The sequence below is a fragment of the Chinchilla lanigera genome, unplaced genomic scaffold (genome assembly GCF_000276665.1).
Source record: "Chinchilla lanigera isolate Chin_1 unplaced genomic scaffold, ChiLan1.0 scaffold00001, whole genome shotgun sequence".
Lineage (NCBI taxonomy): Eukaryota > Metazoa > Chordata > Mammalia > Rodentia > Chinchillidae > Chinchilla > Chinchilla lanigera.
Window position 1 is genome coordinate 41,025,443 of NW_004955402.1, and position 27,236 is coordinate 41,052,678.

Here is a 27,236-nt window from a genome sequence, read left to right on the forward strand (position 1 = left end):
GACACTAGAAGGTCAGAGAGGTGGCACTATTTGTATCACAAATGAATTTAAGCTGATTAACACTGAAAGCATTATTGATCAATATATTACTTTGGAAATGCAAAACAACTATTAGATTAAGCAAAAGAAAACAAAAACAACAAATATTAAAAATTTCAATTTTAGCAGATGTGACACAGAAGACACATATCTGCATACTGTTTCACAGGTTGATAACTCTCAACTTGCCAATATGCATTCTCTGTAAAAAAGAAGACATTAAACATTCCAATATGGATTCTTACCCCAAATGTAAAGCTCTTTCACTCTTTCTTAAGCTTTATATTACACCTCAAACAAAAGTTTATGTACATCAAAATTAGATGTTAAGATATTTATTCAGCAGAGTCCATTGATCTTCTATGTTAATATTCTGACTCAGACTATCATTCAGTCCGTAAATCCTTCAACTGGCCTTGAGCTCTTAGATGGGCCAAAGTAAAGGATACAACCACGTCAATCATCAAAATGACTTTGGGGCTAACAGTGCAAAGAGAAAAAGAAAACCCACATCCCTCAAGTAAAACCTAATTAATGTATTATAGCAGCTCTAGTATAAAAACTATTTCCAAAATGATTCTGTAGCTCCTAAAAAATAAAATTTTAGAATGGATTAAAACATCATCTAGTTAAATCTGAAAGCATTATAACAATTTAAGTTTTATTTCAGTGTCACTCCTCAAAATCCAGAACAAAAGTAACCATGAAACAGTAAAAAGTAAAAGTCTGGTGAGCAGCACAGTAGAGTAATGAAATTAAAGCACCTAGCTGCAAGCCCAAAAGAAAATAAAAAGGCCAACTGAGAAATATGGCTAGGATGAGATTTGAAGAAGGAGACTGTTGAGGCAATCTAGGTAACAAGGCTGATCCAGGTGATGGAAGCTGTAGACATCTTGCAGTGACAATGGAGAGAACATGGAAAGGGTGAGAGCAGACAGGTGCTAGATGAGCAGAGAAGCAAGGAGGGGAGTATTGTGAGATAAGGTCAATCTTTTATTACTTCATTAAAAAAAATCTTCTGGTTTTAGTTCGTTTGAGTTGGATTAAAAAAGCTGAAAAATAAACAGACAGAAATGTTACAAAAATAGCTGGTACGGTGAATGGCCAGTTTAGAAAAGTCTATTTTTACTACAGTGATAAAAATTCCCTCTGCTTTTTACATGCGCCTCATCCCTAAGAAGCAGAAGCCCCTACAATTTTCTCCACTTTATACACTTTTATTTTAATATTGAAATAAAGCAATCTGTGTAAAGAACACATTTTAACAAAGAAAATATCTACTTCCAATTAAGATGGCAAGGTTTTCATGCCAAAAAATAAACCTTACATCTGCAACAACAAATAACTGAAGTATACATTACAATCTGTGGATGACACCTCCAAGGACCAAAAATAGATAGTAGAAGGTGTACTCTAGTCTAGTAAATCTTGAAAGTATACCCTTGTATAGCTGTAATAACATGCAAGGTGGGCTTAGATTCTATGCACATCCAAGATTCACCAGTTTTACCTTAGCTTCTGTCATCTTACATAAAGGTAAGGTCAAGGACATTCTGAAAACTAAAATGATCTACAACAACTTGTGCAACATAAAACTGTAAACTAAAAATGCTAAACACTTCTTTATCATTCATTAAACTATTTTATACAGGTCTCATTATTACAAAGAAGTTATCAAAACCTTCTTCCCTGTGCTTATAAAATAGATGCCAAATATATTTTGAAACTTAAAGTTTTAATTACAATGCATAATCCCTTTTCATTTCAAATTGACTAAGTGAAGGAAAAAAGTATCATATTTTGCTTGTCCTTTCCCTACTTTTCTATCCTATCTTGTTATCATCACTATCCTTTACTTCACCAAAATTCTGCTTTCAAAACTTGCTTGAAATTCCTTTTTCTAGCAAGGCCCACGCCTACAATCCCAGTATTTGGGAGGCTGAGGCAGGAGGACTGAGGTACACAGTGGGTTCAAGGTCAGCCTGGACTACATAGCAAGACGCTGTCTCAAAAAACAAACAAGAAAGTCCTTTTTCTCCATAAATGCTTCTCATACTTTCCCAATCATTGTTGGGCTGGGTTGAAATGTATGAGAATACTTTGTGGAAGATAAGATACTGAGTAAAGTTTTAATTTGATTAACTTTCCACATGATTGTACTACCACTTTACGACAGGTACAAAAAGTATTAAACCCTTCAATAGAAACAAAGTCATTTATAATTATTAACAGTCAACTATTTAGGGCCAAATAGGCCTATTTCAATTAAACACATTCTTAATTTTTTTACTACACCGAAACACTTGTATCACATAATATAAAAACAATGAAATAGGTGCTTAATTTTGAGGATTAACACTACAAGCAATGGATGACTACAAGCAAAACAAATCTTATTTGGAAACTAAAACAAAATGTAGTTTAATAGTAACATACATAAGAACATTGCTCAAACAATTAAACATTATTAAACTTTAAAAGCATGGGGCTAAGAAACCCAGAAAACCTACAGGGAAGCCCTTAACAGTATTCAAATCATTCTCATATTTCTTAAAAGTACAGTCCAGCCTGCAGTCCTTATACCTTTTCTATACCCTTTCAGCAAGTCAAATCTGTGATATCAAAACTATTTTCAGAATAATGTTCAACAGTATGTTTTTGTTTTGCAGTACAAGGATTGGATCCAGCACCTTTGCACTGAATTATATCCCTAGCCCTTTTATATTTTTTATATTGACACAGGATCTCACTAAGTCACTAAACTGCCAAAGCAGGGCATTAACCTGTGATCCTCCTGCCTCAGCCTCCAACGGTGCTGAGATTACAAGTGTGTGCTACCACACCCAGGTGCCAATATGTAATTAATTATAAATATTTTTAAAATTTTCTAGTTTTAACTTCCAACAGGTAAATACAACCTACATAAATGTAGGTTTTTCTTGGTCCTCAGTCTTATTTCATAGTTTAAAAGGTAACTGAGACCAAAAAGTTAAGAGCTACTCTACAGTAAGTTAAATAAAGTGGAAAGAGTTAAGTGAAAAATGACTATTATAAGCACAAATACTCTTTAAAAAGTTTAGTAACTGCTATCTAAAGACAGACCCATAAAAGGAGGCACAGCAGTCAAAAAAGAAAAAAGACTACACTAGAAGGGACGTGAGAAGGATGCTTACAACAGGTAGAGACAAGGTGAGTAGACTGATAATTATTAATGCAAACTAAGAAAACCACAATTCAATGGCTGGTAAGAAGATGCACAAGATAGGATGGCAGTTGCCTCGGGAAAAACCCAAGTGAAATAGCATAAATAGAGGTGAGAAATAGGCAACTAGAGCCAAGTTAGTGGTAGGAAAAAGACGATTTATGGCAATAGATCTTACTAAAGAAGTAAGCTAATAAACTATGCAAACAACAGTTAAAGCCAAGTCCAGTGATATTTAATTGAAATAGGCAAAGCAGCAGCAATGCAGGCAGCCAAAATGCCTTTGTCGCTCACATTTTCCCAGGAAAACACGTATTGTAAAAAAATAATGTTTAATCTCTGCTTCTTCTGACCTGACATTATACATCTGTTAAACACCTAGATGTGACAGATCTAAGTACATATCAACTTCCAAAAGTTAATTATGCTATGAAACAGGAAGACAGTAATTGAAAAATGACCAGTTAAAATAGCCACTGTCAAAGTTCTTAACTGTGTAAAAACAGCATATAATTTTATAACACCATCCATTATTATGCAATTTAATTTTTCTGTTATTGAATTTAAATTATATCTGCTGGTACCACCTAAAAGGCTAAGTGTTTTCAAGATATTCCACAGCTCCAATTCCCCAAACAATGGTCTGCAGGGAACCACTTCCTCTAAGAATTGGCAGCCCCAGGGAAACTCTTCCTTTAATTATCTCAAGTCCTACATTGCCTGCTAGATGCAGCCATCAGGAACACTGTGACCCTAGGTCTCCTATCATGTCACACATTAAAAGTATATACAGCAACTATGGTTTGGTACTGAGAAGTTTTTAGCAGCATGTCTATGATCTAAGTTTGTACAGTTAAAAATCATCCTACAGGAAAGAAATGCCATCAATTAGCAGTTGGTCCAAAAATGTATGACAGGAGTTGGTCCTCATCCCTAAAGTCCTGTGTATCCTATACACTATTTTTGTTTTGCTGGTTTTTTTTGAAACAGGGTCTTGCTATGTAGTTCAAGCTGGCCTTGAACTCACCGCCATCCTCCTGCCTCAGCCTCCCAAGTGCTGGGATTACAGGTGTGCACCACCACACCCAGCTATATCCTATACATTCTTTGTATACCTTAAGATTGTATCCTTTAAAAAAAAAATACAAAAAAAAAATGCACAGCATGATAAAAATAGATGAGAAAATCTGCCTGTTCACTGTAAATGTATACTGAAGTGTGCTCTGACACTGTTTGGGAAGGTAGCATGTTGGTACAATGAATTTATTTCTTTTTAAACAGAATTATTCAAGTCATTTTAAATGTTTTCCTCAGAAATAATGATAATCAAAACCTTGAAATCAGCCAATTTCAGGGCTGGGGATATAGCTCAGTGGCGTAAGCGCCTGCCCGGCAAGCATGAGGTCATGAGTTTGATCCCCAGTACAGAAAAAAAAAAAAAAAAAAAAAAAAATCAGCCAATTTCTTAAAATCTACTTCTTTCAAGTGATTTTAGTTACTCCTATTTTTCTCTGGCTCTTGAACACTTTCTATAAGCAGACTATTATTTTTACTCTTATTTAGATGTCATTCAATAGATAATTAAGACCTATCATATCCATTAAAGACTCCTTTGGATATCTCAAAATGTGATTAGGAGAACTGATGTTTTTTAATTCAGTTTCTTGGTGTATTTTAGGTTCACATAATGAATTCATCTTAGGGAATCTGTATCTGCATATGCTATACCTTAATTCTTTTTTTTTTCCTCCCATTCCCTTACCCTCCCTTAATCTCTCTTCCTCCAGGAGAATTTACTCTAATTTTAACCTTATAAAAGTTTCATGATACATGATTTTTGATCTTCATGGTTATTGAAAGTTATGACTACCAAAATGTATTAAATCATCTCCTTAAAACTATTATTTTCCATTATCATTTAAACTTACTCGTTTGAAGTCATTCATATTTGTTGCCTGGACAGGAGTACCAATAAAAGTAAAATATGAAATTCTTGTTGTTTCTTCTTCACCTTGATTAGACTGAACAAATATCTGCCCAAACAAAAAGAATAATCATGTTTATAATCATAATATATTCCATATACATGCCGTTAAATTTAACTGATTTCCTTAGATTATTAATAAAAATATTCTCCTTTCTTTATAGGGATTAATCTAAATTAGATTAGTTCTTCTAAAAGACTGTTAATTTCATAATTTGCCCTGCTATGCTCACCTTCTCCAGGATGCCATGCAAGACATTCACATACTCAAGTTCATGGTAATATAGTGTGATAGTATGGAGGAGTCATAATTAAAATTCTTTACAGAGAATGCTGACAGTGAAATTCATTATTAAAATGGGACACATTTGTTGGTAATTTTATTAGAAGCATAGTTTTTCACTGAGAAAAACCACTGCAGTTACAATCTTTTTGATATTCATGTAAACATTTTGTAGTAATATTGGAAATTAGCTCCTGAAACTATACTATGTTTCCATAATTTTTTAAACTGAACTCTACATTTTCTATTTAAACACACCATTTGGAAAGAGCTAGAAGCTTTATTTATGGACCCTTTTCAAATATATGGAAACTGGGCGTGGTGGTGCAAGCCTGTAATCCCAGAACTCAGGAGGCTGAGGCAGGAGGATAGCTATGAGTTCAAGGCCAGCCTGAACTGCATAATAAAAGCCTGTCTTTAAAAAAAAAAAAAAAAACAAACGTATGGAATTTGGTTCACTTGTACTTTTTTTTTTGTTTTTGCAGTGTAAGGGAATTAAACCCAGGACCTTGTGCATGCTAGGCCAGCTCTCTACTACCTAGCTACATCTCCAGCCCTTTTTGCATGCATTTTAAAAAATACAACATTCCAGAATAGATGCTGTCTAAAAACACTGCCTCTAGCTAGGCATGGTGGTGCACACCTGTAATCCCCGCATTTAGGAGGCTAAGATAGAAGGATCACTATTAGTTTCAGGTCAGCCTGAGCTACATAGTAAACTAAAGGTCACATGGTTATACTCTGCCTCAAAACAAAAAAAAAAAAAAAAAACAGTAATACTGCCTCTCTTGATTTGACACACTTCTTTCACTCCAAGATGGTGATGGTATTCACTGGTCACTTTTTATTGTTTTCAGAGGTAACCTATAGTTAATCTCAAACTGAGCTTATCATCAGTTTAAAATATATAATGAATATTAAACCAGCTCTCAACTTATTTATAAATTATTTATTCCTTGATCCAAAACACAACCGATTATATTTATTGCTCGTAAGATTCTTCTACTGTGTTTGATTAGACTCTGATCGAAACTATTATTTTGATTCCAATTCTACGATCAAAAAGTGACTGGCACACCTTCTATGTCTTCATTTAAATCACTCACTAAAATTTTTAATAAAATAGAACACATTACATAGTCTTGAGCCTACTAGATTACTTCAGGATCTGTGTCAAAGGGCTTTTTCTAATAAACACATTCCTTCCTCTTCATCACAAATAAAGGAAAGGTATTACTAACGGGGGATATGTTGCATATATGTCAGGAAAGTATTTCATAACAAGTGTTCTAAGAATGATACAGCTATTTTCCTCAATTTCACTTGGATAGATTACTTCAAATACTTAAAGCTAAACCTGATTGTAAGTCTTCATATTACTATTATCCAAGATACAAACTCCATTTAAACTTACTTAAAAAAAATACTATAGCCCTCTTGTAGTTTACAAAAACAGAATTATTCCACTAAAAGGTATCTTTATCAATTTGTTGTGACATGCTCTCTTTCAATGACTTTTATGTTTCTGTTTTCTTTTCTAGGTATTCTTCTGAATTCATTCCTAATTCTCTTACCCTCTTTTCTAAGGCACATGAACCTGGCTAGCAGAAGAAGAGTGGAGGGTTCTGATACTGAAATTCTCAAAAGCCACTAACAATTGCTGAAAAGCAGCTAACCATTATAAATAGCATGTTTATATTAACATTTATACTATACCACTTAAAATCATCATAAGCACTATTCCTTGTTCAGAGGTGCTTTACATTATTTTATAAAATATGAAATTATTTTTTTAAAAAATCATTTTGCAAGCCAGGTGTGGTGGCACACTCCTGTAATCCCAGCACTCAGAAGGCTAAGGCAGGAGGATTGTTGAGAGTTCAAGCCCAGCCTGGGCTACAAAGTGAGCTCAAGGCCAGCCTGAACTGAATGGCGAGACCCTGCCTCAAAAAGACCCAAAAAAAACAATTTTTACTGGTGTGACCATTACATACAAATACCTTCAATATTGTCACTGGTGTGACCATTACATACAAATACCTTCAGCCTAAATTACATACAAATACCTTTAGTATAAATGTTCTAGAATAAATTTTTAACAGAAGTTGTCATATATGTATGTGTATATAAAAGTGCATGTATGTATGGATAAACTGAAAAATCCACAAATACTTAAAAATCAACCTGTCTTCCCTCTTTAGGAAAACAGATAAACTACAAAGAAGAAAATGTAATTAGTCCATAATGCACTTTTACTCACTTCAAACTGTTAGATAAACACTACCTTAGCCATACTCTTAAGTGAAATGAATTAGACACATATATGTAAATACTGCATTGTTTCTCTGGTGTGAGAAATCAAAAGTGTAAATAAGGACCAGAATATATAGTAGATATTATAAAATAGGAAGAAAATGTTCAAATGGGAAAGAAACTAGGGTAAGGGGAAGAGAATCAGAAAAGAAGGAAAAAATGGGAACAAAGCTTTTGTAAATAAGGGGAAGAGGGGTTAAAGAAAGGGTAGGGGAATGGGGAAAAAATAATAAAAAAAGAATCAAGTTATATCATATATAGGTACATATTTCCTATAATGAATGTGATCATTATGTACACCCAAAATGTACCAATAAACTTAACCAAAATCATATAGCCAGGCATGCTGATGCACACCTGTAAATCCTAGCACTCAACAGGCTGAGGCAAGATTACTACAAGTTCCAGACCAGCCAGGGCTACACAGTAAATTCAAGGCCAGCCTGAACTACACAGCAAGACTGTCTCAAAAAAAAAATTAAATTAAATTAAGAAATTTTTAAAATGTCTTATATAATCACCTAGGACAGTGGTGACTAACCTATGGCACACATAGTGCAGCAGGCTGTTCACACCACTGAAAACTCTAAAAGGTTCACCATCACTGACCTAGGATACTGAAGGTGCCAATGACACCCAAAACCTGTTAAATATATCCCAATGAAATACTACTTACGGTCACACTGTTAACATTCTGAAACTTAACATAACGAAGAGGAACAATGCCATCCTCTTTAATATCATCCTCTGTCAGCTCTAGAGCTTGAGTTGGCTCACTTCTTTCTGCTTCTTCAAAATCCATAGATCGGGGTAGGTTGATAAAAATCTTTACATATTTGGGACCCTGACCTACAAAATGGTAGAAAACAATGAAATACTAAATATTGCAAACATATTTTCCTCCTTCATCATTATTAGTACTTTCAGACACACACACACACACACACACACACACACACACACACACACACGTATGTATCTCCACAGACCTCTACGATTAGGGTTTGAAAGAATCCGAGTATTCAGACAGGCAATCTGTCCACCTCCTCAACAGACATTTGCTGGTACTTTCTTGTCCTAGCTAGTGCTACAGTAAATCCTAAAACTATGAGATTAAAACACATAAGCCAGGCATGGTGGCACACACCTATAATCTCAGCATTTGGGAGGCTGAGGCAGGAGGATCACTGCGAGTTCCAGACTAGCCTGCGCTACAAAGTGAGCTCAAGACCAGCCTGAAATGCACAGTGAGACCCTGTCTCAAAAAAAAAAAAAAAAGAGAAGAGAAAAGAAATAAAAAAATAAAACACATAGCAGGGTGTGGTGGTGCATGGCTGCAATCCCAGAACTTGGGAGGCAGGGGCAGGAGGACTGCCATGAGTTTGAGGCCAGCCTGCACTATATACCAAGACCCTGTCTCAAAACACCAAAACAAAAAAAAATACATACATACACATGCACATACACATGTATACACAGAGTCACTACCCTCAACAACATATGACTAGTAAATAAGTATACAGAAGCTGGTAATAGATTCTGACGGTGTACACAGATGAACAAATTTTCATAAAAGAAATAGCATTTGAGCCAGGTCAACAACTGGATTACTCAGAAGTAAAGCAGTATCAGTGACAACATTAAGCCAAAAGAGAACTGATTATAAATACTGTCAAATTTCACCTTTAGATCAGGAATGTACCTGTGTAAGACCGCATGTCCTTAATTTCAGGGTGCAACTGAAGACCCACATTTTGTGGCTAGTTAAAGAATATTAAGAGTTACTCCTACAGCATTTGCTTGTATTGCATTTTTAGAATAAAAGCATTAATTTTAAAATGTTAAAGTAATTAACCTGTAAAAATTTGGAATAACACAATAGAAATGGTATCTCATAAATGCAGCCTTGGCTGCTTTTCGCAGTCAATGAAAACAACAACAAACCTTAGGCCCTCTCTCCTTTCCCAGTCCTCAAAAAAAATTAGCAATAGAAGAAAAAAAAAAAAAGAGGAAGGGTAAAGAAAAATGCTTTACTTTATAAAACAGAAACTTCAAGTCTTTACAACCATTTTAATATCCGTGGATATAACACTATTAACAGAGCACAAATAGGAAAATCTGTTGCCTGTTTTTCATTGTTCCGAATAGGAGTTTGAAATGAATCTTTCCTACTGTGGACTCTTAAAAAATGATTGCTAGAAATGTAGACTTGGAAGGAAAGGTTCAGCAGTTTGCAGATTAGGGGAAACACTTTAAAATTAAAGTTTAGAAAACAAACTAAAAGTTCCATTTTTTTCTTACTTTCAACCCCTAATAATTTCACAATATTTGCCCATTCATTTACATTCTTCCAAAAACAAATTTAGTCTTTCCTAAAACAAGTAATACCTACCTTATTTAATAAAAAGTTCAAATATGTGCTAACAGGTCTAACAAAGCTGTTAGTTTAAATAAAAGCTGTACTTTACTCACCATTATCTGGTCCTTGAAATTTCATGGAATAAAGCTTAACAGGTTGATTGAATGCCACCGTAATAAGTAGCTGAGGGAAAACAATTTCATTATAAAGGAGCTCTTGAGTACCGTGAATACACGTAACACCAAAGTAGAATTAAGTAATTGAGGCAGAAAAACCTAATTCATCTAACAAAACCAATGCAATATAGAAAATCAGCAAGTTGAAAGTAATCTGATTAAACTGACATTTGAGAAATACCAATTAAGTGAGGGAAAGGCAAAAAGAAATTAATGGAGGTAACGTATAAAATTATGCATAAGAACCTAAGGTCCCATGCCCTATAAACTAGCAAGCAGTCTGCTTTCCAAAAAAATCAAGTAAAATCCACAAATTAAAATTTAAACTATGTATTATGGCATTCTAATTTTCTAGGGTGGTTTGTACAGCATTTAACCATATCCCTCAACAATCTGAAGGCAATGCACAGGTTCATGCAGAGATTACCCTTCAAATGATCACTGATCCAAAACTCAAAACATCAATCCTGGGTCTAAGGGTTTAACTCAGTTGGTAAAGCACATGTTTAGCATGCCCAAGGCCCTGAGTTCAATCCCAGCCAAAGAAAGAAGAGAAAGAAAGGGGTAAAGGAGAAAGGGAGGAAAGAACAGAGGGAGGGACTGTTATAGCCCTACAGTATCCTCCAAAGTTCCATCTTAAATTTATTTAACTAAATGTATCTGGAAAGCCACATAAGGGAACTGATATAGAAAACACTGCCAGGATGACTACCCTTTAGAAGCTGTGAGTCATTCATTCAACTTTCCAGCTAACATTGTGTTTGACATTTCCCTGGCAGGAAGAAAGATTCTCCCTGGCGGAAAAATTTCAAGGAGGCTATAGTCAGCCCTGCTGATACACATTATCAGATTATACCGTTCACAAGAAATACAATGTGAATGATACTCTCAAAACTGTAATAAACTTTCTGGTTTAGATTTATTATTTCAGAATTACACTGTGGTCTAAGAAAACAACTAGATTATTTCTGTTAATTATATCAATACTTTTTATACTAGAGCCGTAACTGTCAAAATATAGTAAGCATAATATGTAGAGAGAGTTGAACTGCAAGTAAAGTGCAAGAGATGAGAATGGAAAGCCAAAAACAGATTAAATCAGCAACAACATCTTCTTGAAGTCAGCGAAGAATCTTTTAGGAAAGAGAAACATGCACGCATATAACCTAAAGAAATAACTTTTGTATTAATATACAACTAGAATGAACTAGAATAGGTACAAACTGGAGACAATGGAACAGAGACTACAGTAAGGACAGTAACACCCAGATGAAAGAAAAGATAGCTTCATCAAGGTGGTTATACCCTACTTGCTCTGTGGGAAGGGCAATGCAGAAAAGAATAGGAAAAATGGCACAGGTTTCTATCTGGGAGTGAAGAGCTACCTACAGAGGAACTGGTCATGTAATCAGTCTCTGTTCCTCAGATACAAACTTACCTGCATGGGGCAAACATACTGACAAATTAAGGATGAACAAAAGGACCAAACTCAGCAGTGGGTCTAATTTAAGAGTTCTGCAATTTTCCCTAGTGCACCACCCTCCCAATTACTTGTTCACCTGGCACAGAAGAACAGAAAAAAATGCAGGTCTGCAGGGCAAGAGTTAAACTGAAACCATTAAAAGCAAAGAAACAAGTGATCATCTGCAGTAAGAGACAAAAGCCAGGAGATGGGAACATGAGAAACAAAAGTGATAATGAAAAGCCCCACAAGCCTTAAGCACTCAATCACCTGTTCATCACAGTCAGATTCCAAGAAGGTCATATCTTTTCTTAAACAGTTGTCAAACCCATGCTCATCACTTTCATTAAGACATTCACAACCAGCCTTGTTTATAAAAGGCATTAAGTCCATCTGAAAAACATGAAATCAAGACATTAGGGGAAACATTTCAGTTTGGTGTAAAAATGTTAAAAATGTAAACCTGTGACTCTCTCTAGATTAAGCAATTTTAGTTTTGTTTTGTTTTTTGGTATTGGGAATCGAACTCAGTACCTTGTGCTTGCTAGGCAGGCACTTGTGCCAAGAAGCTACATCCTCAGCCCTAGATTAAGCAATTTTTAAAGAAAGTATCTCCTTAAAAAGTTACTAACCAAGCACATGTGGTGGCACATGCCTGTATCCCAGCACTTGTGAAGCTGAGGCAGAAGGATCACACCAAGTTCGAGGCCAGCCTGGGCTACAAAGTGAACTCGAAGCTAGCCTGAATTGCACAGTGAAACCCTGCCTCAAAAAGACAAAAAACAAAGTTACTAAAAATCTTTATAACGGTCCTTTCAATTTGAATTTCTGACTAAGATCGTCTATTAAAGCCAAATCTAGGGTTCGTTTACTTAATAAACTAGCAGAAACTAAGTCTTTAACACACAAGATTGTAAGTAACTGTTTTATAGTAAAAACCTTGCAAATGAAAATATAGTATCTGTTAAGACTCAAAGAAAGCTTGTATCCCTATCCCAGTGGACATGTACTCTTCAGGCCTATGCAAAGGTTAAGTTTAAGATGAACAGCAAGAAAGGACATGACTGATTGATTTTGCACTAGGGACTGAACCTAGGTCTTCTGCAATGAGCTATATGCCCAGCCCTTTTTATTTAATTTAAGGCAGGATCTTGTTAAACTGCCCAGGCTGGGCTCAAATTTGAGACCATCCTGTTTCAGCCTTCTAGAGTACTAGGATTACAGTTGTGTGCCACCACACTTGGCCATTATTTTATTATAGAAAATATTAAACATATACAAAAAAGAGTAATTTAGTGAACTCCACATATGCCTTACCTCCAGCCATAATCATTAACTCATGGCCACTCTTGTTTCACCTCTACCCATCCTATATCCTTTACCTCTCCTCTCAATTATTTTGAAGTATTAGACATCTTTTCATTATATTCATGAATATGTCATGTATTTCTGTAAGTACACTTTTAAAACACACATACATACTTAATAGCATTATCACAACTAAACCACACCTTATCAAATATCAGTGTTCAAATGCTCATAACTTCTCATATTTTACAATTTAATTATTAGATTCAGATATAAAAATGTATAAACATGGTACTTTTAATCTATAATCAGCTATAAATTTCCAACTACTCTGGGTTTGGCTGGTTACTTCCCTGTGATGTCAGGTCAGCATGTTCCTGTCTCTCACATACTCTGTTCACTGATACGTCCACACTTCCAACACAATTCCACAGAGCTGTGGTGACAGCAGTCATGCTTGTCTCCTTTCCGACTCTAGTGGAAATACTTCTCACTTTTCCCCCTTAAGATTTTAGTCAATACTTCAGGAATGAAAGAGTTATTGAATTCTGTTAAGTAACTTTTCTGTATATAGAGAACTGTGACTTTTCTCATTAGCTCTATTAACATGACAGATTACATAAACATTTGTTGCATGACTGAAACAAATCCAATTTTGTTCATGATGTATTTTTAATTCTACTACTGGACTGTTAGGTTTTCTTCACTAACATTTTAAGATTTTTTAAAACAATATTTATAACTGATATTGGCCAGTGGCTTTCTTTTTTGGTACATTTATGTTGCTAAATGCTGTAATCTCATAGTTACTTAAAAAAAGAAATTCAGAAGATTTTTTTCCTTCATTTATGATCTTCAGTACCGAGAATAACACTAGAGCACCTGATTTTTTAAAAATCCAGCAACACTCTCACCTGTGAAGTCACACGGAACTTTATGGAAGAGCTCTTTTACTATTTCCTTGGTGTCTCAATGGTGAATGGTCTGTGTACATATTCTGCTTTTAGTGAAGTTTTATTTTGGTAAACTATCTCTAATAAAATTATCCATTTAATCTACTAAAGAAGGACTATTTTAAAGTTACAAATTTAAATTAAAAATAGTTACAAAGTATTACTGTATACAGTTTATTAATCATTTGTTCATTTTTATGACAAAGAATATTTTTTATCCAGAAGACACGAATATATACATATATAGTTCTGAAAGATTGAACATTTTTTGCATGTCAAATTAAATATCAAAATGATATATTAATATAGGTCCCTAATTATTCATAAAATAGCATAAATGCTTTAGAAGTCAAAATGTTAACATTAAATGTTTTACTCAGGGTAATGTCATAGCCAATTCCGAAAGATTGGGCGGGGGGTGGCATTTTACAAAGCAAAGCACTACTATAGTAGAATTATTCTGAACTTCGTGAACATTTGTCATGAAAGGGAAGTTCAGGCAAAATATTTTAAATGTTTATGTCTTCCATGTCTACTTATGAACCACTTCAAAAGTACATAAGGTATTAAGAGTTCATGTGTGAAGGCAATATCCCAGTCATATATCCAATACCTTAATGATGAAAATAAACTAATGGGGTTAAGTTCTTTTTTTCTTGTTTCTTGATATGAGGTCCTCCTGCCTCAGCCTCCTGATTGCTGGGATTATATGTAGGCCTACAACACCACAAACAACTTAAAAGGTGCTTTGTTCAAAATAACATTTTGAGGAACATAACAAAAAAGTCACATTTAAATAATTATATTGAAGTATTTTGTTATACAACAAGGTCTGGGAAAACTAGCATTACACTGCATATTTGACATAAATGTAAATTTAGATCTGAAAATATGCACAGTACCTACCTATTGATCCTAAGAGGGAAAACAACTATGAGGGCCATTTGGGAGACAATTAAGGAAATCAGAATGCAAGAAATTAGAGGCACTGTATTTAACAATACTAAGTGCGTTAGGCGTGATAGTGATATGATTAATATGAAAATGTTTTGGTATCTAAGGACATTAGCTACATGTTAAAATATTTAGAGATGAATCATCAAGTTGTCTATAACTTACTCGTAAAGGATTCTGCCAAAATGAAATGTGGCTAGTGAGGAAAAGCAAAACCAATTACAATTAGACAACACAGGTAAATGATATACATGGCCTATTGTACTACTCTAGACTTTTTAAAAATATTTCCTCCATTGTTTTGATAGAGTAGGAAAAAATACATCAGAAGACACATAGGGAAGTAAAAAAAGCTTATCTACACTTTTGTGTTAGAAATGTTTGTGTGCTTACTTCATAAATTAGGATTAAATAAAGTTTTATTTCATTTTGATGTGAGAAAACTATAGGCCAAAGGCTAGAGTTCGAAGGCCTTAAAATACTGAAATACACTAACACATCTAAACTTCAGAACATAAGCCAATCCAAGTTCTAACCAAGAGTCCCTGCCTTTCAAATTTCCAGAGAGAGGAAGACTTAACTGAGAAAGCAGGAGGGTGACTATTTGAAGCCATACTACCTACAGCCTACTTTTAGCAAATGTAGAAAAGAAAAAATAAAATGTTTTAAATTTTTCTAAACCTCAAAAAACATTTATAAAAACTAAAAGTTAAAGCTGGGTGTGGCGGTGCACATCTGTAATCCTAGCATTTGGGAGGCTGAGGCAGGAGGACTGTCAGAAGTTTCAGGCTGGCCTGCACTACTCAGTGAGTTCGAGACCAGTTTAAACTATCTCAAAAGACCCTATCTCAAAAAACAAAGTAAACAAATACAAATAAAAAATAAAAGTCATTATGTTCACAAAAACCTTTCCTTACACTGGGGAAATAGCTCAGTGGTAGACTGCTTGCCTAGCATGCACACGATTCTGGGTTTGATCCTCTTTAAAACAAAACGAAAAAAGAACTTACAATTTTACAAAAAAGTCAATACATTTTTGCACTGTTTACACTTAGATCTACTTAAATGCATTTTTCACTTGGTGATTTACTATTATTAAGTTTCAATTTGTGTTGTAAGGACAGTGATATTTCCAAAAACAGATTTCTAGTTCTAAATATTTACTAACTGTTTAAGACCAAAAATAGCTGATTGAGACCTAATGGAACAAAAAAATGTTTTTACTAATTTTACACATTTTATTCATAGAATTGCATAAAAACTAATTTTTATTCCTTAAAACTTCTTCCCCTTGTTATTTCCTCAGGCCAAAACACCAGCATCACATCTGGCTGATGTGCAAAGAAGTATCCCTGTAGCTCACATTGGACTGTTGCGCATATTAGGCTTTTTCATGCAAATAACCTTAGGAATAAGTAAAAAGAAAAAAAAAAAGATGTAAACACAACAGTTTAAAGTTAAGTCATTTCCAAAATTTTCTAAATGGTGTCACTGAAACCGAGCTCAATAGGCCACAATCTTCTCTTAGGCCTTACAAGTCTGAGTATCGCCTCTTGTGGCTGAGAAGCACCTGCCAAGGACCTGAAAACCATTGCCAGATGCTATGGCTTGTATCTAGACGTCCCTCAAAGCCTCATGAGCTCATAGGTGGGGCTTTTGCGAGGTGGCTGGGTCATGGATGTAGGTATGTTACTAGATTTACCCACTGAGTGGTTTAGCATAGTTCTGGGTATAAGTGATGAATTTATTGAAAAGACCCACCCTAGATTTGGGTGGCACTAACCAACAAACTTGAAGTCTGGATGGAATACAATGGAAAGAAGCAGAAAAGAAAAAAAAGAAGCAGGGAAGGCTTGCTTCTTCCTGTCTGCCATACCATGAACTGTTTCTCCTCTACCATGCCCATCTGCCCCAACACCCTGCCCTGGGGACAGCTGACTAGACTGAAACTTCTAAAAACTGTGAGTTAAAATGAACCTATTCTCCTTGAACTTGTGGGTGTTATTTTTGTCCCAGCAACAAATTAACTGATACACCAAGAATGTAATCATCAAAAGAAGACCTCTGATTCCAGAACTCTGTGAGAAGTAACCATGGTAACTGCCAGATAACCAGCACTGTTACCCTCATCTCATTTACACTAGCCACCTTATACTTTTTATTTCTTTGACTCTACTGAGCCCCCATACTTCCTTTGTAACATCCAAATCAGAATGGAGTTGTGTGCTTTCATTACTGTTAAGTATTTTCCTAGTAAGTTCATCATTTCTAATTCTTCTATCAGGTATTTTACAGAACACAAGGTTCTGGGGGACATCTTAAAATCTAACCAAGGGATGATCCCTAAATGGAGGGAACTTAAAAGTCCCACAACAACAGAATCTTAGAACAGGAAGCTACAGATTAAAATAAAAAGCAGGAGATGCTGACCACAAAACTCCAAATATTAGACTGCCACTAGTTTTGCTATAGGTAGCACCTCTGATGTGATGAGGTCAATAGTTTCCTAAGCTATTTTTTAGGAACTTGGGAGGCAGTTTTTGTCTATCTTATACTAGCTGAAACTACTGATCTTTCACTTGGGCCTGCACCTCCAATCACTTTTCCCTATACCACAGATGACCCTGCTTCTTTATCCCACAAATAACCAATAAAACCTATCTTGGAGTGGCAGACTTGTGACATGCTCTTTGTCTCCAAATTCTGACTACTGCTTTGTGTATAAACTTTTTATTTTGCAAAATTCTTTTCAGTGACTGGCATGCTGTGTGACAGGCAAAAAGGGCCTGGTTTAGTAATTATCAACCCTGACTTAAACATATTCATACTTTCTAACTGATGCTGTAACTTAAAATTAGAGTTCTATTTTAAAGAAATACTAATTGTACTTTCCCAACTCAAAATACACTAATATCACGTTATACTTCTGATACCCACTTTCCTCCCAACCACACACAAAGAATTTCTCCTGTTTACCTGACAAGATGTGGGATTTCTCCTTATACACCATGAATTTAAAAGACTTACAGAAATTCTTTGCTTTGCCAATACAGTAGTTTATTAACCAGAAACTAAGAAATTACATAATTTTTACAGAATTTACCAGTATGCATAAACAAATCTGCTACTACTGAATACTATGTTTGAATTTTTGCTTCCTTCCTCAACAGCTCTCAAACTCTAACACTTTACAGTACAACTATCTACACTTGTGTATTTTTCAAATATCATTAAGTTCTTCAGTTTGTAAGTTACTCTAAAAAGTAACTTACTCTTAAGAAAATATGTAATACTAAAGTCACATCTGATTCTAAAAATTTAAAGCTAGAATTTTTTTTTAAAACATAGACTTCCAGGAAAGATACACTTAAAAAGAACGAATACTACAGAAAGGAAGTGGCAACAAAGGGAGCTCGTTATATATCAGTTACACATTAAAATTCATGTCATTTTACATAGCGTTGAGGAGTAGAACATTTTACTTTTCAATCTACATACATAGCCTTTTGGAATGTCTGTGTCCTCATTACTTCCAGGGTCATTTTCTAAGTGCTGCTTGATTTTTTCTTCTAGTCCCACAGCATCTGCTCCTTGATACTGATCAATTCTCACTTTATTTCGAAAAAATAAAAATGTAGGTGTTGCTGATATATTGTTGGTGGCAGCTGTTCCCTAGAAGTGGCAAATTAAAACAGTGTTATGGATTAAAATGAAACTTAAAACCACTTTAAACATTCATTCCATAACTTTGTGGAAGTTAAACATCCTTGGCACAAACTAAAGATATGTAAAATATATTGTTATTTAAGAAAAAAGGCAGACCAATTTCCCTTAAGGGAGTTCCCACTGGGACACAGATATATGACTATTATACCCACAAAAAGGAACAGTCCCCACCCCGTCTTTTAAAAATCAGTTTTACTATTAAATACTTCATTCATTTAGCTTCTAATACAGAATCGTACTTCTTATCAGACAGCTCTTTCACAACTATATAGTACAGATTTCTCAAAAGGATCCAAGCAGGATATTGATAATACAAACCAAAGCTGCTAGGAAGAAATACACACTTGAAAAACAGTCAACTTACCTATAAAAAGGAAGCAGCACTTTTTGCACTGCAACCCCCACTCGATTTCTACTTCAGTAAAATGGCACCTACTCCCACACTGAACATATTGTTTATGTTCTTTATTGTTTATGTTCTAACATATCTTTTTAAATTCTGTCCGAGGGCTAGGGATGTAGCTCAGCAGCACAGCACCTGCCTGGCAAGTGTGAGGCCCTGAGTTCACTTTCTGGCACCAAAAAACAAATTAATTTTGTCCTAGCCAGGTGTGGTGGTAGTGCATACCTATAATCTCAGGACTCAGCAGGCTGAGGCAGGAGGAATCTGTTGAGTTGAAGGCCAGCCTGACATAGTGAGACCCTGTCTCAAAAAAACAAAAAACTAAATAAATAAATTCTGTCCTATTTCCACAATTTTAGACTGGATGGAAACAACTCTTTATGAAAAATATTTTAAAAAGGATAGTAAAACAAATGTGTCACCTTTCGCATTCAAACACTATGAAAAGATACCATTATATCTTTTTTTTTTTTAGACAAGGTGTCGCTCTGTAATTCAGGCTGGCTTTTAACTCAGCAATCCTCCTGCTTCACTCTTCTAAGAGCTGGAATTACAGGGCCATACTACATTTGGCCTCTTTATCATTTAAAGGAAATAAAAAGCACAAAGGTGACCTAAGTATATCTTCTTTAAACCTCATTTATGCAATAACTACGACTGATCTATCAGAACGGTGTTGAAAAGAAATGAAATGAGCTATATTGTAAACTTTCCTAGTATCATTAAGAAAGCAGTAAGAAATAGGTAAAACCAGTCTTACTATTTTAATGAGCAAAACATATGCATTTTCAACACTGTCAACATTGAAAGATGGTATTTTATAGTTTCTTTTCAAGTCTTCAAAATCCAATGCGTATTTTACACCTTGAGAACATCTCAACTTGGATTTGCCACATTTCAAGCACTCAAAAAACACAAAAATACATGTGGCTAGTAGCCACTAGGGCAGACAGCACAGTTCTAGAAGAAAGCAGTTTCAGATTAGCAATACTGAATATTTTCCTTTAAAGAACCAGTGATTCAGTCCAGTGACATATAAGTACTAAAATATAAAAGTGTAATGTAAATTTATGTTAAATCTCCAAACTACTAACTACCCCAACTACTAACTACTTAACACTCTAAAATGTTTCCACACTCAGAAATGTAGTAAAGACAAAGCCTCATTTAAAAAAAAAAAACAGCTGTAGTACTACAAAGAGGTTCCTTAGAATAAGACTAGTATATGAGAGGGTCTTTCAAAGTTCTTTATTCCTTACCAATTCTCTGTATTTTTACATACACACTGTTATGGTTTGTGTCTGGATGTACCCCCTAAAGCCTCATGCAGTCATGGGGGGGGGGGGCGGCTTTTAGAGTTTATGATTAATCCATGATCCAATGCTGGGATTATGGGTATGAGTGTTATACCCGCCCTGGGGCACAGAGTTTGCATATGTACCACAGAGAAAGAGGCTGCCCGCCTGCTCTCCTCCATTTTGCTTTTGTTGCTTTTGCTATCTTCCACTGCCATGAACAACACGTTGCCCTCTGCCATGTGCCACTCTGCCTTGGAGCCAGAAAAGTATGGACTGAAACCTCCACAAACCGTGAGCTACATAAACCTTTCCTTCCTGAATTTTGGGCATCAGTTATTTTGTCTCAGCAATGACAGAAAAGTAACCAAGACACACACAAATGCAGAAATGTTACATAGCCATTGCAAATAATTCATCAGGGTAACTTACCTACAACATTGAGACACCATCAACAGTAATTAATATTTTAAAGTTTCTGCTGAACACACAGCTTTGCAGGTAAGATTAACAAAATGACCAATTCAAATCAAGCTATAACCAAGAATTCCCTGTCATGACTTTATAATCAGCCAATACTTTAGCAGTATAAGAAATTATTATAGATTTGCAGAGTATAAAATATTAATTTTACATGAAAAAACATTTATACAAATCTGAAATTAGTAATAATGTGCTACCTTTCTTAACTAATGTGGTCAAAATGACCTGTGGGTTTTTTTGGGGGGGAGTGTTTATGAGACAGGGTCTCATTATATAGTTTAGACTAGATTTGAACTCACTATGCAGCCCACGCTAGCCTCAAACTTGTAGCAATCCTCCTGCCTCAGCTTGAGTGCAAGAATTATAGACAAGTGTCTTCAAATCTGTCTGGCATTTTCCTATATTCTAAGGAATAAATGCATTAAGAAATAATTAATGGATGGTATTAGTGTTGGATTTCAAGCCGACTAAAAAATTTAAAAAAGGACTCTTCCTCCTTACCTGACACTGATGTACATCTACCTCCAAGAAAACAGCCTGTGGATATTTATTACTCATAGAACTGAATGCTGGAGCAATCCTCAAACATGGTCCACACCTGTGAAAAAGGAAGGGCGAAATTATACCAAAGACTATGCACCAACTTGTACTCATTTTGTTGTTTGTTTTTTGAAACAAGGGCTCACTACGTAATTCACGCTGGCCTTGAACTCACTGCAATCCCCCTGCCTTGGCCTTCACCATGCTGGGAATACAAATGTGCACCACCACACCTGGCTAATTTATACTCTACAGTACTTGTCAAATGAAATATAAATTGATTCTTCTGGCTTAAGATTAGTGTTTTCCACAGGGGTATGTATATAACACTTGTGTCAATACTATAGTATTTTTTGTTTAAAGTCAGGGTCCTGCTATGCAGTTCAGGCTGTCCTTGAACTCATTATATAGCCTGGGCTGGCCTCCAACTCATGGCAATCCTTCTGCCTCAGGATCTCGAGTGCTGGGATTACAGGCACGTGCTACCAGGCCCAATACTACTATATCGTCTTAATGAGTATAGGTATTATAAATATCTGAGGTTTAATATTAAGCCTTCCAAGCACTGTCAGTTCTCAGAAATTAGTAAGAAAAACCCCCCAAAATGGAGGAATATACTGCACTTATGAATTGAAAAACTCAATGTTTAAAAATGGTTTTTAAAAAAATATTTGCCCTACTTTTTTATTATACCACTTGTAATCCAACACAATTTCCACATTACACTGATATCATCCCTCTATTCAGCAATCATGTATGAGCTAACTGGTTTTAAACATAATTATTTCTTATAGCTGAACAGACTTTATCAAACAATGTTACTATTACAGCTGGTGTTTAGATGTTCCCCCAAAGCTTCATGCGGTCAGGGGTGGGGCTTTTTCAGAGGTGGCTGGATCTAGAGTGTGACACTAGAAGTGATTCATGGTGCAATGCTACGATTAAGGGCACTAAGATTAACGCAGTGAGTGCTACCTGCCCTAAATAGTCTGGATAAACTATAAGGGATATAAAGAGCTGTAGCTGCCCTTGTTGCTTTGCTACCTTCTGTCCGTCATGAACTGTTTCTCCTCTCCAACACCTGTGTGCCAAGCCACCCTGCCTTGGACCTAGCAGATGATGGACTGAAAACTCTATATATATGGACTGTGAACTAAATAAACCTTTCTCCCTTTAATTCTGGGTGTCAGGTATTCTGTCTCAGTAAAAAGAAAAGTAACTAAGACAGCTACCATGTAAATGACTGTTAGCTCTCAAGATTTAACCTGATTTAGAATCTTTAATTTTAGTTAGCCATGGGTTGGAACTTTAGTTAGAAGTCAAAATAGAGCTGAGAAGCACAAGCATACAAATAAAAAGTACGCATAAATATTACAGCATAGGGCCAGGTATATAGATCAGCGGCATAAGCTCCTGCTTGGCAAGCACAAAGTACTGAGTTCAATTCCTAATACTAAAAAAAAAAGCAGAATATATTTGGTATCCACTGAAAGAATTTACTAAAGCTGGGCATGGTGGCACATGCCTGTAATCCCAGCACCCAGGAAGCTGAAGCAGGAGGACCATTGGAAATTCGAGACCAAACCAGGCTACAAAGTGAGCTCAAGGTCAGTCTGAACTGCATAGTGAAACCCTGTCTCAAAAAGACAAAAAAAAAAAAAAAAAAAGAAACAATTACAGCACATTTTCAAAATATAGTCATTCATGTTGACAGTGCTATTTGGGCTTGGTTTGTTGTTTGCTTTCAGAGAGTACCAGGACTTCAACTTAGGGGCTTCAAAACTGAGTTACATCCCCAACCCGTTTTTTTGTTTGTTTTGTTTGAGACAGGATCTTGCTAAGTCTCTAAGTAGTCCAGAGTGGGGCTGCCCTTGCAATCCTCTTCTCCTGCCTCAGCCTCCCACCATGCTGGTATTACAGGTGTGCAATCACTGTTCCCAGTGGAGTAGTAGTTTTAAACGATATTTGCCTTTCTCAACAGTGTATTCAAGAGTAAAGAGCCCTGGGGCTGGGGATTTAGCTCAGCGGCAAAAGCGCCTGCCTGGCAAGCACAAGGTCGTGAGTTCGGTTCCCGGTACCGGAGAAAAACCAAAAAAAAAAAACCAAAGAGTAAAGAGCCCTGCATGGTAGCACAAGCTCTTAATCCCAGCACTCAGGAAGCAAAGACAGGAGAATCACCAGGAGTTTGAGGCCAGCCTGGGCTACACAGTGAGTTCAAGGCCAGCCTGAACTGCATAGCGAGACTCTGTCTCAAAAAATAAGAAGAAAAAAAAGTAAACAAATTTCAGATCCATGGATGTAGCTCAGTGGTATAACATGTGATTTACATGCATGCATAAGGTCCTGGGTTCAATCCCCAGGACCCCCCAGAAAAAGAAAAGAAGAAGTATCTTTTCTTATTCACTGAGATCAAGTCACCCTATTTTTCTGTATAAAAGTAAGGACCAAGCCTCTCTCTTGAAGGGCCCACACTCTATTTCTTTGAGTGTGGACTTTTAAAGTGTATTTTTCTTTTTCTTATAAAAACTTTGCAGTAACCCACTCAGGTTGACCTTCCTGACTCTCAGGAGCTATTCCTTTTTTTTTTTTTTTTTAATTACTATTATTTTAAAGAGTAAAAGAAGGATAACATAGTAATAGGGGGGCTTATTGAATTAGACAAAGTGGTAGGAAATTATCAAGGGTTGTTGTTTTACATATTGTTACCTACAAGATAGTTTCTCAGGAAAACAGACAAATAATAGTAAGTTACAGACAAAAGTGGTAGGTTATTATCAATGGTTGTTGTACTATACTTTGGTATCTTTAAAGTCGTTTCTAAACAAAATAAATAGAGCTACACATGAGTGACCAATTGAATAATCATTGACCATTCTCAATGGTTGTTGTAGGAAATACATAGTAATAAACATGTATCTACTTACAAAACAGCCTAGGAACAATACAAACATTACAGAGTTATGGATAGATTAGTAGGAAAATATCATTGTCTGCTGTAATACATGGTGGTACCTTCAAAGTGGTTTCTCAGGAAGACAGAGATACGCAAGAAGGATCTAACAAGTAGTTACAGCCTAAGGGTTGTCCAAAATAGAGTACTACCTCCTCACCAGTGACTCCTTTCACTGAGGTGTGACGGCTGGAAGGAAGGCCAGGATTGAAAAGAAGGACCGAGAGACTTGCACCTGTGTCTAGCAACAGGCTGTTTTCTTTTTCCTGTATAGTCATGATTACCCAGGGCTCCTCCATGGAGATGACAGTCTGGCCAGAGGGAGAAGGCGGTGTATGCCCTAGGCCCCCGCATTCCTGTTAGACTAACTGGTAGGATGGGTCTGAGCTCTGGGGCCTCTGCAAAGGTCACCTTTGCATTCAGGGCATGGACCATGGGGCCTTTTAGGGCAGTTCCTCTTGAGGTGGCCTGGCTTTTAACAGTGGTAGTAGATGAATGCAGTTGTCGAGTTCTTCTTGGGGCCCCGAGAATCAGACTTAGGGTCTGTTTCTCTTGGTGCTGCAGCAAAAGCAGCTGCTTTTTCTCAGTCTCTTTGTTTTCTCTCCTTGGCCTCCTCCTCATCATGGCTATAGAATACTGAGGAGGCAATTCTTACTAACATCTTGAGTGAGCCATCTCGGGCGAAAGCCATTTTTGTAGCTTTTTCTCTCCAGCCTCCCAGCACACTGGGCCCCCGTAACCACTTAGTGTCCTCTCCCTAACTGTCAGCACAGGCAGCAGGAATCTCGGTGCAGACCTCTCCAGAGCTCCACGTGCTCCTCCACCACAGCCTGTACTATCAGGGGAAGAATGGCTTCCAGGGGTCTCCCCAGGTATTGCGCAAGGTCCTCCTGGTTTCCAGCTTCCGAATGGCTCTCATGACCCTGGTCAACTAGACCTCTGAATCTTCGGGCGTAGCCTGTACTCTCATTTTCTCTGAGTCCTTCTTCAGCAGCTGCTCCTCTGTTGACTTGGGACCTTTCTGGTTCTCAATGACAAGGGCAAGAGCAACCCGTTGTGCAGCATGTATTTCCAGGGGTTTCTCCATGTCGGGATGATTCAGGCACGTCCTTGGGCGGGCCTCTGCAGTCAGCGTGGGGCGGGCCTCTGCAGTCAGCGTGTGGCGGGCCAATTGTGTCACTGCTTCACTGTGCCATGATGGTTCTCGACCACACAGTGCTGGCTGGCTCGGGGACCAGTGCGCGCTAGCATATGCCGGCACGCGACTTCCCGGGCGCCAACTGCCCACTTCCCGGGCATCTGCATCAGGAGCTAGTCCTAGTCCCCATTTCTTTTCCCCAACAGATTTTCCTACTCTTAAAAAAAAAAAAGAAAAAAAAAAAAAATAGCAGCACTAGTCAAAGATTAGAATTTTTTATTTTGTTCCAAAACAGTCTAGAGATCACCTAGTCCAAAGGTTTACAGATGGAAAAAATGGTTATTTTTCTACCTTGACCCTTTTAACTGAAAATTTTACATGTTTTGTCCATTATAGAAAATGGCTATGGATGGATTTTGTGCTCTGTGAGAGAACAGTACAAACAAACTTGTAGCTTACTACAACACATAAAGGACCAATGAATCTAACACAATTACCTTTTAGGAACTGACAACTAGAAAAGTTAAATGACCTGCTCATGACCAAATACCCTAGCTGGTGGCAGGACTAACTAGAAGTCAATTTCTAAATCCAATCCAAGAGGAACTTTCTGTGAAAGCATAGTACATTCTTATTAACAAATACAACCTTTCTTAAAAGACTTATTGTTTTGTCTTTTTGAGACATGGTCTCGCTATGCAGTTCAGGCTGACCTTAAGCTCACATTGTAGCCCAGGCTAGCCTTGAACTCACAACAATCCTCCTGCTCAGCCTCCTGAGTGCTGGGATTACAGGCATGCGCCACTACGCTCGGCTACCTTAAATGACATATTGTAACTTATTTTATGAACTTCCTAACACTTCTTTCCTATTGATATAGTAGCCAATGCACTATCTAGAGCAGTAGCTTCTATAAACACATACAAATGTTAAACAGGAAAAATACATGTAACTCTCTTGTAATTACAAAATCCCAAAACAGTGCCAAATAATTCACAGGACCCCATAAGTGGAACTTCTCATGGATTTCCACAGATGTGGACAGCTTAAAAGTGAAAGGATGCCACAAGGACTCTGCTCTCATGACTTCATGGTAACCTACACTGTGTCTCTCAGACCAAGGGTGTATTTTTACTTTTTCTCCTTTCCTCTTTTGTTCAGCCCAAGTTTGCTCCGCAGAGCCAGTTTCTCCCTTACCCCTTCACTCCTCACTTTTCAAATAAAATTTTGACATTGTTTTTTGTTTGTCTCCTTCAATTCTCTTTCTGAGGCAAAAAGGACCTGGAATACATTTAGTTGGTGAGCCATTTTTAAAAGAACAACCTGAGAAGACTATCTCTAGTCTCAGACCTCAACTCTTAAGTGCCATTCCAAAAATTCCAAAATAGTGATCTACATAGTACCTTTCTTTATTGTTGTTTCTAAATTAATTACCAAAATCAAACTACCAAGTCTGATTCCTGGGGCCCCAAAAAGAACTCGACGACTGCATTCATCTGCTACCACTGTTAAAAGCCAGGCCACCTCAAGAGGAACTGCCCTAAAAGGCCCCATGGTCCATGCCCTGAATGCAAAGGTGACCAATGGAGATGGGTCTGCCCTCTGATGCGAAGGCCCCAGAGCTCAGACCCATCCTACCAGTTAGTCTAACAGGAATGCGGGGGCCTA

General features: G+C 36.6%; 1 protein-coding gene across 3 annotated transcripts in view; it reads right to left on the minus strand.

Annotated features, from left to right (window-relative positions):
• Txnl1 (thioredoxin-like 1) overlaps positions 1-27,236 on the minus strand; it is a 35,961-nt gene that overhangs the window by 2,672 nt on the left and 6,053 nt on the right. Inside the window, exons 2-8 of one of the 3 annotated variants that reach the window (XR_259083.2) lie at positions 21,442-21,538; positions 18,532-18,705; positions 12,089-12,211; positions 10,294-10,363; positions 8,498-8,670; positions 5,170-5,274; positions 285-1,091 (exon numbers count right to left, since the gene is read on the minus strand). Coding sequence is in view for 2 of the 3 variants with exons in the window: in XM_005372969.2 (XP_005373026.1) it covers positions 203-241; positions 5,170-5,274; positions 8,498-8,670; positions 10,294-10,363; positions 12,089-12,211; positions 18,532-18,705; positions 21,442-21,538 (781 nt within the window). In the remaining variant the exon portion in view is untranslated. Of the gene's footprint in view, positions 1-198; positions 242-284; positions 1,092-5,169; positions 5,275-8,497; positions 8,671-10,293; positions 10,364-12,088; positions 12,212-18,531; positions 18,706-21,441; positions 21,539-27,236 lie in introns of all 3 variants that reach the window. The other 2 variants (XM_005372969.2, XM_005372970.2) reach the window with 2 other exon arrangements.